The following is a 12421-nucleotide window of genomic DNA, read 5'->3' as shown; positions in this document are numbered from 1 at the left end:
TATATCAACATATAAAAATATGGCAAAATTTTGTGAATTTTCAGGGGATTTCGTAGCATAACGATGACATATAGCAATATTTCATTAGTAAAAGAGATTTATATGGTGTTTTTAAATGGCAATATATCAGCAAATGAAGATATTGTGATATTTTAATGTATCAATATTTTTTCCCTCGTCTTTAGAAGTTTTTAAGTCTGTAAAAAATAAGTTTTTGAGGAAGAAGAAGAAGTACTTTTTCTTTTTTTTAGACTTTGGAAACTCAGAAGCTGATCAAATATCGGGTTAAATATCGGTGGGGTGGCCGATGTCCGATATTCAGTTTTAAGGCCGATACAGGCCGATACCGAATAGGGGCCGATTATATCGTACATCCCTAATTATCAATATAATAAAAATTAGAGCTTGGACTTTAATGCATTAATTTTAATTAGTTAGAAACATTTTTTTTATTATTGTTAAATTTAAATATGGCCGATACTTTAAAAAAAGGTTACTCAATTAATTACATTTTCTTATATACATTTCACAAATTCTGAATCGGGACCCGATTCTATTTACATTGTTGAGGAACTTCAGCAGGAACAGAACACACCACACTACTCGAACCAAATGCCCTAAATCAGTATGGACATCTAAGCTACGGCAGAAGTGCCTCAGGAGTCGCCAAAATAAGTGCTATATGAATTGTTGTTGATTCCAGATGTGTGTAGTAGTTCCCATTGATTTTGCCTGTAAAGCAGGAAGAATGGCCTTCGGCTTACCCCACCGTGATGTCACCGCCAGAGGAAAGGATATATATATATATATATATATATATATATTTATATTTATAACTCTTCCTCACCCATCGCGGGTGGCTTCCCCCCCCTTTTTTTTCCCTCCAAGCTCGGGTCCTCTTCTTTTTTTACAATGTTGGTATAATTCTGCTCTAAGTTTGTTACTCTGTCGGCTAAAGGCATATTTTAGAACATCTATACTCTATGTACGAGATAGCAACTAATTAATTAAATTAGTTGACGATTATTTCAATTATATTCATATAAATATATTTCTTCAAAATGAATGTCATGATTTTCATTCAACACTTTTGTCAATTTCAATTTATATTACTGGTAGCTGATTATTTTCTGTCTTTAATGGAAGTGTATACAAACTTTTAAGCATAACATTTTATATATATGCACAACCTTATATATTTTCTATGATGTAGTTAGTTTGAGCAGCAGTTTATTTACCACTAAAGGGAGATGTTAAAAAAACGCTGATGAGAAAGGCTGCTCTGTTCTTTGACCCAATCCTCTCATATTATATGATCTTTTTTGGACATTGTCTCCCATCATGTATTAAACATTTGGAAAAGCAAAGACATCTTTCAGTGACTGATGTCTGCGTTCTTTTAATTGTATGGCGTGGGGCTAACATTTTGGGTTTCGGTCCATGAGATTTCCATAGTAGTTTATTGGAATTCGGGCCTATTTGTTTTGATAGAACTGGAATAATCAATTTTGCAGTTTGCTCAGGGTTTACATTCAGTTTTGTGGCTGTTGTCTTGAGATGAAGCTTTATTATTTCAATGTAATTTTCTCATTACGCTCGTGAGTTGCTGTGGGAATGCTAATGTTCAACACGCATCAGCAGGATTTCTTTCTTAGTGCTAAAATGGAGGGAAACCAGACTAATTTTCTTGTTTCTTGAAGACGATTCACATTAAAACTGAGGAAACTTTTCGCAGGAAGAAAAAAAATGTCAGGATTAAAACTGCCTGTAGTTCTTTATGGAAGAGGGTAGGGCCACTGGAAAAAAAAGTTAACTGATTTTTAAGTTTTATTTCAGTTTAGTATGAGAAAAAAGTCAGAATTCTGAATTTTTTCTCAGAATTCTGACTTTTTTCTCAGAATTCTGACTTTAATCTTAGAATTCTGACTTTAATCTCAGAATTCTGAATTTTTTCTCAGAATTCTGACTTTAATCTCAGAATTCTGAGTTTTTTATTGTCAGAATTCAGTCAGAATTCTGAGATTAAAGTCAGAATTCTGAGAAAAAATTCAGAATTCTGACTTTTTTCTCATACTAAACTGAAATAAAATTAAAAAATCAGTTAAACTTTTTTTTTTTCCCAGTGGTCCTAATCCTCTTCCGTAGTTCTTAGACAGTCACCTCAAGATAATACATTCAAAGCCCTTAAATATTAAACTATTAAGCTTTGAATGTTATGGATTTCATTTTATGATGGTCAAATTCTGGATCGGTTAGAAAAATAAAACACATATAACAACATATGAATTAAAACTTTCTTTAATTTAAAGGCTTTTCTCCTTATTTGATCTTCTAAGTTACCAAAGGCTGATAAAGCTGAATACATGTTGTTGTTTTATACTGGCTGATGTTAAGCCAACATCTTTTATTTTCAATTTCAGATCCAGGTGCTTGGATTTCTTTTTTTCCTCTCACTTACTGAATCTTCACTGATTCATTACATGTTTTAAATATACCAAAACAACACATTAAAGCTGTCATTTATATCTATTTACAAAAACAGAATGAAGATTTAAAGCACCACTTAAGAAAATTTTGGCTTCAATTTATCCTTCTTTAACTCCCTTTGATGGTAATCTAAGTCTTTATTAGGCGATTGAGTGCTCTGTCATTTCCCGCTACTGGCTATAGTAGTTAAAAAAACCTCATTAGTGGTGTAAAAACCTGCAAGTTTCTGTGCCATTGACCCGGTGGCAGTTTGGCAGATCTGTACTCGCATTTAGATGAACAGCTTTAAAGCAAGCCAATAAAAAGCCACTGGCATCAGTTGCCAGATACCCAATGCTACACTAGCCTTGGATGTTTATGGCGTCAAAAAGGCAAAGAAAACCTTTGTCAGAAGGAGAAAAGAGAGAGCGAGAATCAGAACGGGACAGGGCTCTCAGAAGAGTGAATTCAGGCAAGGTGTTTGCTCTGTGGTGAAACTAAACACAAAAACATGGTTGAAAAGTATTTTATACCCCTTATTAGACTTGTAGTACCATATGTGCAAACCTCTGTTAGCATCACTATTGTGACTTTAGAGTAATCGGTTTTTAGCATTCCACTATAGAACATGGAGAGACTGAATCATGTTATAAGAACAAATAATAAACATTTTACTGGGAGGCAGACTATACTTCACCGACTTGCATAAAAGAAAGAAATTGCTGCAAATATCTGCTGTACAGTATTTTACATCAGATATTATACCTTACTACCAACCTCTTCAGACATTTGCTCATGACGATATGCATCTTCAAGCTGCATAGGAAGTGATAACGCTGTAGCTGTAGAGTACGCGACTGACTGGAGTTGTTTTCAACAGTGCAGTTTTTTAAAGGTCCTGTAGCGGGTGGGTGACTGGAAAATTACTTGATGATGCTTTAGAGTTTCCAGAATGTGTTTTAAAGAAACATCATTTTGTTTGGGGTAATTAGTTTGTTATTTGAAATGTCCGAAGTTGATCTAAACTGGCCCAGATGCTTCTACCGCACCAACCAACACCACACAATTGAAATGATAGAAGCCTGTTTTAGTATTTGTAGAATGGACAATAAGATTTGGCTATTATTCAAATAGGTGTAGAATTGACACTTTATTTTATTTTATTTTTTATATAGTTGGAAAAATCTCAATTTTGGAGCCTGGAAAAGTTTTGAATTCTACATAAAGAACGATGAATAAGAACCCTGTTCATATGTTGATGTTTTTGCCCATACAGATTGTTTTTCCTCCTCTTTCTCTTTATTCAGATGGATGACATCAACGTTCTACACCACAGATGCCTTCTTAATTTGAGGCGTAGGATTCGAGATATAGCAGACGGGCACCCGGCTCAGGAGCGATGCATGAGGTTACAGAAGGATGGAGACAAGCTCAGGTCAGTCTGAACTAAAGATTCAATGTAGCCGAGTTTATTTCTACTCTCTTATCGAGTGATATTACAATAGTGATTTACATAAAAGCCCACAAGTTAGGGTCTTGATGTTCAAAATTTGTTTGTAAGACATATTTCTAGCAACCTCTCCTAAACCATTCACGAGTGTCGACCCGCTAATTACTGTGGAAGCCCATACTTTTATATACTTTTTCATAAAACTAAAGCCTTAAGGTTTCCTTTAGGAAACACAAGGAGACAAAAAGAATAAACAGCAGCATGAAAGCTCCCTGCATATTGAGACTCTTCTGAGTTGTTGCTTTCTTTTTTTAACAATCAGGGCTTTTCTTTAACAACCATACATCCACTTATTGTATTAAAGCTTAAGCCTGTGAACACTTAACGTGTTTATTCAGACTCTCAGCATCTGAAACAGCCAAACTTTGCTACTATTTGGAGATGTTCACCTTATTACTGAGCTTGGACCTTCAGTGGTGGTTGTGTAAAGGTCTTAAGTAATGGATTAATGGCTGGTCTGCTGCAACCAAGTTATGGAAGTTTGGTGCGTGTTCAGAGTAATATGTGGACCTGAAAGCTTTCCGTCCTTTCTTTTTTATCCTTCTTTTGTTATTTCCTTTCCTTTTTTTGTTTTTTCCTTTCCTTCTTTTGTTTTTTAATTGCCTTTTAAATTTTTTTCCTTTCTTTTGTTTTTTTCTTTCCTCCTTCCTTCCTTCCTTCCTTCCTTCCTTCCTTCCTTCCTTCCTTCCTTCCTTCCTTCCTTCCTTCCTTCCTTCCTTCCTTCCTTCCTTCCTTCCTTCCTTCCTTCCTTCCTTCCTTCCTTCCTGTCTGTGCAGGTACGAGTGAATAAACTTAAATTAAATTCAGTTTATTTCTATAGCGCCATTTCACAACACATGACATCTCAAGGCAATTTACAGTTCACCAGTTCAGTACAGTCAAATTGATTCAAAGTTTTCTTATAAAGAATGTTCATATTTGCAAATGTATACATATGTTTTGGTTGCAGGTATATTAATTTGTCTGAAGGTTTGGGGTCATGTATGTATAAATATATGTGGTATATAGATCTTTTAATGTGCAGATACTTATGTTTGTGTATGGGATGTTGGTTATGGTGGTAGGGGCACATATATGCTGCTTTATTTAATGAGAAGACAGAATGCAACAATGAAAGAAAAGTGTATCTCATTCTTATACTTTTCCTTATTGGTTATGTTGAACATTTAAGTATTGTTTATTAATATTTAACTTAATTAAATTTGGTTTGGAAAATCAGCGTAGAAAAATAAAAAGCTCAAAATGAAAAATCAAAGAAGAAAACAAATTCCTGTTGTTCGATTCTGGTTTTCAGTATTTTAGCAACAAAATCTTTGGAAAATCAAGAAATACTAACAAAGTAAAGTGAAAGTTTTACAATGTAAAGCCATCACTTTGTTTTTTTCTTACTCTTAAAGATGCTATCTGTTTAATATCAGCCATAAAAGATTAACAACCTAATTGTAAAATATGGTTATAATACTTCAAAAAGCTTTAAACTGACTGTATAAAAAGATCAATGCTATAATTTGACTAATAGCCGGATCCATTACATTTGGTGAATATACTTTGATCAAGGGGAGTTTTACCAGTGAGCTGATGTGTCATTCAAACAGAAACGAGGCCTATTGTTAACCTGTAATTTCCTCTCTTTAGTTACCAAGGGAACTCCGAGGAAGTGGGTTGCTATGTGGCCGGCCGTCCTTTATCAAAGGGAAATTGCTACTTTGAGGTGAGGCACTTTGACGTGTTGTAACTGAGTTCTGGCTGAGCTGAAGGATGTGAAGAAATCACTTCATTTGTGTTTAATTCCCTGTAAGTCAAACAACGCTATGATGGGATTTTTGAATGAAAACGTACTAGGTTATAATTCCTCCTAGTACGATGAACCACATTCCCTGAGCATCAACCCTGGTTGTGCCTAAGAACGCTTTTCCATCCAGCCAACCATTTACATTTTTCTCAAATTTCTGAGCTTTATATTAGCTTATAATTCTCCTCCTCAGCAGCCTAAGCTCACTACTGTAAAGCCACTAAGCCAAATCAGCTATGGGATGTGCGCTAGAGTGAGATTTTTTGTTCTTCTGCAGGAAATAGTACTTCATGGTTTATTTGCAAAAAGAAAAATGTCCTGGTTAAATGCTCACTGACCATATCTAAAATGTTTGGATTTGAGTCTGTGAAAGCCTGAAATATTGCCAGGAAAAAACAAAATCATGTCAGGAACCCTGCATGGATCGACCTCCATTAACCTTTCTGAACGTCAAGTCTACACGAAGTTTATGTTTAGCCCTGAAGCTGAAATCGGGTCTGTTACAGGCCCTGTAATGTTTAGGCAAGGAGACAGAGGCTGAAGCATTTGCCTTTTAAGAGGAAAAAAACTATCAACTATCACCGCCGTTTGGAAAACATCTCTTCTGGACCTAAAGGAGAAGTAAGGTTGGATCAAACAACATCACGGTTCTGCTCTTATGTCAGATGTACCCTTTATGTAGATAGAATGTATTTCAAGTTTCTCCCAAATGGTGTGCGACGGTCTCACGTTGAGCCTCACGGATCTCCCTGACATTTACAACAATTAGATTTTACCTGGGTCATAACCTAGCCGTTGTGCTACATTATTCTCCATTCTGTGACGCACATGCTGTCAGCCTCCAAGATATAGCTGAAATTTGGGAGCATTTCTTTTGCTAAAGGTCAGACTTCTGTCGACATATGCGTCACTGCTTCCCTCATTTCTCCTCGTTTTGCTTTCACAAGGAATCCATTTCAACACGATTGTCAGTGCTCTGTCATTTTTATTTTATTTATTTTTTTTTTAGGTTTTCCAGGTTCTTCTGTTTTGATTCCTGCTGAACAGCTGCTCTGTTTCACTTTTTAACAGATTTTATTTGGTCTTAAAGGTCATCCCATTATAACCTAAAGGCTGAATCCTGCTCTGTTTGTGATTTATTTGAATGTTTTTGTGACTTTTATTTTAAATCATGCAGACAATAGAAATGTTATGACAGGAACTGCTGAGTAAGTGCCAAACTGACATAAAGATGAGTAGTTAGAGAATTATAAAGGAAATTACTGATAGGAAAACTCTAAATTTTCATTTGTAATAATGATAATGTTCTAGTAAAGTTTTTTTTTCTCTGCTTTGGATTAAATATTTGCCAAGATGTCAGTTGCACAGAAAATGACACTAAGCGTACTTGTTTAAATTAGGGTATTAAGGAAAGTGACCGTCAAAATGCTCTGATCTCTTTCCATACTGTCGGGGGGGGAAAAATGTATGAGAAGCTTAAATAAAACCTATAAGATTCACCCAAGTCATACAGCTTAAAGGCAGAAAGGAAATGGTTTTCATCGAGAAAGTGATAAAAAGTCTCTTTTTATTACTACATTTTATAAATACAATATTTTTTATTACGCTTGATGTAAAACACCCAACATTTTGTCTGATTTGATGGTAGATAGATTGTCTTTATAAAAGCTGTATGTATATATCTGGTTTTATCCGTGCATAAACTATACTTCAGTGGAAACGTCTTCTTTTTTCTGTGATGCTGCGCTTTGAGTGGAGTCCCTCATCCACGACATTTGAACACAGAGCTGCCAGCGCTTGTAATCCTTACATCCTCCATCACCTTATCATCTTTATCAAGTGAAATGACAGAGACAGTTTTCCCATCTGGTTAACATCTCTTCAGTTCCACGCTGATGTTCTCTGCATTGTGAGACGTGGCTCTGTTGTTCTTTCACTCCCGTCTGGAAAAATGCCTAAACTTTAGTTATCAAGAGACGATGGGATGACTTTGTCTGTTTAAACAGCTCTTAGCCAAATGAATGTTAGCCACACAAGCTCCTGCATCACAAGCAGCTGACATCAAACCTTAGAAAGTAGAGAAACTACAGGTGGGGAGACTTGTGCAGATAATATTCGTCATAAATGCATTGATCAGGACCTCTTTATGTAAAGTCCATTCATCCATCTTCTGTCAGGGGTGCTGGTGCCTATCTCCAGCTGCCTACTGGGTGAGAGGCAGGGTACACCCTGGACAGAATGCCAGTCCATCGCAGGGCAACACAGACAAGCAGGACAAACAACCATTCATGCACACACACACACACCTAAGAGAATTTAGAGAAGCCAATTAACCTAACAGTGATGCTTTTTGGACTATGGGAGTAAGCTGGAGTACCCGGAGAGAACCCACACATGCTCAGGGAGAACATGCAAACTCCGTGCAGAAAGACCTTCTTGCTGAAAGGCACTGAGCAGCCCTCTTTATGTAAAGTAACAAACTTAAACAGCTTCTACATTAGGATGTATTTTTTGTACCTGATTCTTATTTATTTGTTATTAGCTTCTGGCTTTGGTTCATGACTGTAAATACATTTCGTTGATTCGCTGCTAATTAATGTTATTAATAAAAACATCTATTTTTACTGAGGAAAAAAATGAAATTCCTTAAATGTAGAGTGGGGGATGTTCTTTTTCCGGGTGGATCATCAAAATAACTGGTCTTGTTAACCGTTAATAATTCTGGTGATATGTTTACGTAAGGCCGTCCTACGTGCTCATCCCCATTTTCACTTACCGGTGGCGAGGCTGACATAGTTGAAAAAATGCAAATCTTCATTTGGAAAGTAAGCTTGTATGAGCGATGCAAACAGCAACTTTTAAACAGAGCGTGCACGAGGAGAAATGGGCTCATGCATGCTCTCGCACACGTTTAATAGGTGTACCCTTTCAAAGAACAACTATTACATGGTTGTGCATGTGCATTTTTTTTTTTTAATGGAGAGGTTGGGTCTTTTCAAAAATGAATAAAAATCCTCCACTATACCTTTAAAATTTACACAGATCTAGAAAGGAGGGAGAAGAGACATCGATTTAGGAGAAATATTGAAAAAATATACATTCAGAGAGTCAGAAAAACAGTCCAGGAAAAAAACAGATGTTTTTTTATTGGTTTTACAGTGACTCCAAGATGCCGCTTTTTGCCATAGCTCTTTGTGTTTAAGTTAATGTTAGGCTCATTTCCAATATTAACTTATTTTTATATTTTTTCTTAAAGCTACAGTGTGTAATAATTACAGGGATATACAGTCAGAAATGTAATATATTATACATAACTATGTTATTTATCATCATCTATGAGCTCAGCCTCTTAACCTTAATATTTGCGTTGCCTTAGAATTCGTTATTTATAATTACATAGGAGCGGGTCTCGCAGCCATGGAGGCAGACATCTTTGCGCTACGGCAGCGCAGAGCCAACAAACTAGCGATTGCGAGATCGCCCATTACGCTCGAAAGTAACTACGGCAAGTTGAGAGAGATGAACTGAGACGGTACTGAACACACAGACTAATGAAATACTATCTGTAAAATTATCTATGTAAACAAACCTCATCACTTGAGAAGGTAGGTGATGCGGACGTCGTGGAAGACATTTTGTCCCGTACCGCTCGCCGTACTGTTGGGGGGGAGAAGCGGTGGGGGGGGAGATGTTCATGTTGCTGCGGTCTGCAGTCTGGACGTTAGATGTCGCTGAAAATTACACACTGTAGCTTTAAGTCAAAAAAGTGCAATTAAGTTGATGTTGAGCCCTGATGACCGGAACACTTCTGTTGAAAATTAGACAGAGCTAAAAAGACTCCTCCCAAAGTTTTTTTAAGAAGCTAATACACCAAAGAAATGTATGGAACCTTTGACTTTTATCAAAGCCGTACAAAATCCTGTTTTATTCTTCAGCTTTAAGAGTAGAAGCCCGTTGCAATTCTAATGGATGCAAAATGTCTAAAATATGTAAATTCAATGAGAAGAAAGTGTGTTTTTTACACTTTGTATATAAATATCTGTTTTCAGATGAATACAAGCAAAGTTGAACAAGTATTTGTGGATTAAATAATATCTAACTAGTGCCAATGCTGTGGTGTTTTTTGTGTTTTTTTGTATGTATGTATATGTTTAGGTAACCATAGTGGACACAGGAGTAAGGGGAACCATTGCTGTGGGCTTAGTGCCTAAATTCTACAGGCTGGACCACCAGCCTGGCTGGCTGCCGTATTCTGTAGCTTACCATGCTGACAACGGCAAGTAAGTCCACCGCAGTTTTTTATTTATTTTTTTACCCAGCAGTGAACCATTTAGTTCCTGCATTAATTTAGATGAACTCATTTTCCTCCTGTACATTCTCAGATAAATTCTAGCCTTTATTACAGTAAGCAGAATGGATGCACTGATCAATATGAAGTGGGGCAGTTTAAGATTTATTCCCTTGTCTAAGGTGTTGTTTTTTTCTTCTACTGGGATTTTTTTTTTCTTCTGTTTGATCTTACAAAGACTAAACCTCCGGGAGCCACCAGGTGTTTCCAGTCTGACTTAGATGCATTAGTCGAGAGTTTAGCCAGATAATGCGATGTCTGCTGTTTGGCAGTCTTGGTGCAGAGCTTGTTTTTCTGACGCAGACAGCTGTAGGGTTTACAGCAGTTAAAACCAGATCCTTGTAATGATTTATGAGCAGTCTGTCCAGACGAGCTCAGAGGATATTGACTCACTCGTGATGGATCCTCCACATGCAATGCAAGATTATAGGAATAAAGATGACAGAGTACCCCACTGTAGACCTAATTGTTAGAAAAAAAAATCCAGCAGTCTGACTTTGAGCCCTCTATTGTTTGTCTTTTTGTTTTGCAGAAAATGTACCATGTTCTTATTAGTGCTGTAGATAAAGAGTTGGATGCGCTTATCTACACTGTAATAGGTTGGATGCGGTTACAACAATGTTTGTCTTGCAGGTTGTATAATGGCAACCCTGTTGGAAAGCAGTTTGGCCCAAAATGTGTTCGCGGCGACCGCATCGGCTGTGGCATCCACTCAGAAAATACAGAAGCTGGTCTTACTACTGTTTTCTTCACCAAGAACGGCAGAGAGGTAAGTGTTTCTGCGCAGTGTTTAAAGCGTTACATTAACACATTAACAGTTCATATTATATTATCTCGGACTGTTACATTAATAATCTTTAGAAGGAGATTAGTTTAATCTCTTTAACTTCTTTATGCAAATGCCTATTTGACTTTATACCAGCTAACTAGATGTTACTACTAGATATAGTGACATTTAAAATATATTATAGGTTAACAAGCACCCAAATACTCTTATTTTGAAAGCCTTCTGTTGAGGTAAATATCCTTTGCTGTAATATTTTTATATTTGCTTCCCTTCAGTAAATCGAAAGCCCTTGCTAGCAGTAATAAATGGACACCTTTTGTTACACATTTATTTGATCTTTTTAATTTATTTGGCATTTTTCAATATCTTTCTGCCCAGGTGGGTTCAGTCGAGGTTCCAGTGTCTTCAGAGGGCCTTTTCCCCGCTGTAGGCATGCACTCCATGGGAGAGGAGGTGAAGGTTGACCTGCAGGCGCAGTGGCTCTTAGTGGAGGATGATACTATGATGATGGTTGACAGCCATGAAGACGACTGGGGACGGCTTAATGACGTCAGAGTCAGCGGAACGGTAAGAAATAGAAAAAGCCCTTTGGTCGCACTTGGAAGGATAACTGTCATTTTATGAGATAGATATTCAAACAGCAGTGACAGAACGGTGGTGGAAACAGACATCTGGTCTGTTCCTGTCAGTTTACAGACAATCAGTTTAGCTTTGAATAAAGAAAAAAAGACACCATAGAAAAGAAAACATACTGCATATCTTAGTCTATTTATTAGGGTTGGTGTCATTATTATTCTACATAACACCATCTTAAAGTGTGAACTGAAGTGCTTGTTAGTGAATGAATGTTAGAGGGACTGGATGAACTTATTCACTATAAAAGGACCAAATCAACTGTTTCATTATCCAAGGTTTAAGCTTTGAATCCGAAAAAGAAACCTCGTTTCTCCTCTTAGTTTCTTGGATTTGGTCGTTTTTGGTACTGATCCTTATTTCACGGACCATAGGTGAGGGTCTGGGTTGAAATGGACAAATAAAACAGCTGCTGCATTTTACATTTCCTTACTTCGATAAACTGGAGGGGTGTCTGCATTATAGCAAAAATTGCCAAGATTTTTTCCTGCTTCCTTTCTCTGTTTCTGGCTCTGAGGCACCATCATCCTTATAACTCCTCTGCTCTAAGTCAAGATTTACCACCAATTTGGACGCAATTCACCTCCATCAAGAGCAGACTTATTTGAAAACTTTTAGCTTTCTGTTATCACGTTGATTTGCTCAAATCAGATGTTTCTAAATCGCTCTAGCAAAACCAGCTTAAATATGCCAGTTTGCACAAATCTCAGTTTTTGTTTGGCGTTGATTATCATGAAAACTATGCATAGTTTAGATCTGATGGTTCATATATATTTCTTTGATGGAATGTGAATACCCTGCATTCCTGGTATTCAGCGTTTTTCATCACCTTCTCTGCCTGAGAGGTCTAAGATGGACCATGTGGGGGTGCCAAAATCACCAAAT

General features: G+C 36.8%; 1 protein-coding gene across 3 annotated transcripts in view; it reads left to right on the top strand.

Annotated features, from left to right (window-relative positions):
- The window catches only part of spryd3 (SPRY domain containing 3), a 72018-nt gene that overhangs the window by 5588 nt on the left and 54009 nt on the right, over positions 1-12421 (top strand). For all 3 annotated transcript variants that reach the window (XM_038309290.1, XM_038309289.1, XM_038309288.1), the window contains exons 2-6: positions 3774-3901; positions 5612-5687; positions 9924-10048; positions 10750-10885; positions 11282-11470. In XM_038309290.1, the coding sequence (XP_038165218.1) occupies positions 3774-3901; positions 5612-5687; positions 9924-10048; positions 10750-10885; positions 11282-11470 (654 nt within the window). The remainder of the gene's footprint in view (positions 1-3773; positions 3902-5611; positions 5688-9923; positions 10049-10749; positions 10886-11281; positions 11471-12421) is intronic.

This window comes from Cyprinodon tularosa, unplaced genomic scaffold, assembly GCF_016077235.1.
Source record: "Cyprinodon tularosa strain WSP-4 unplaced genomic scaffold, ASM1607723v1 ctg66, whole genome shotgun sequence".
Taxonomy (NCBI): Eukaryota; Metazoa; Chordata; class Actinopteri; order Cyprinodontiformes; family Cyprinodontidae; genus Cyprinodon; species Cyprinodon tularosa.
Note: the sequence above shows the minus strand (reverse complement) of the source record. Positions and strands in the feature narration are given on the sequence as shown.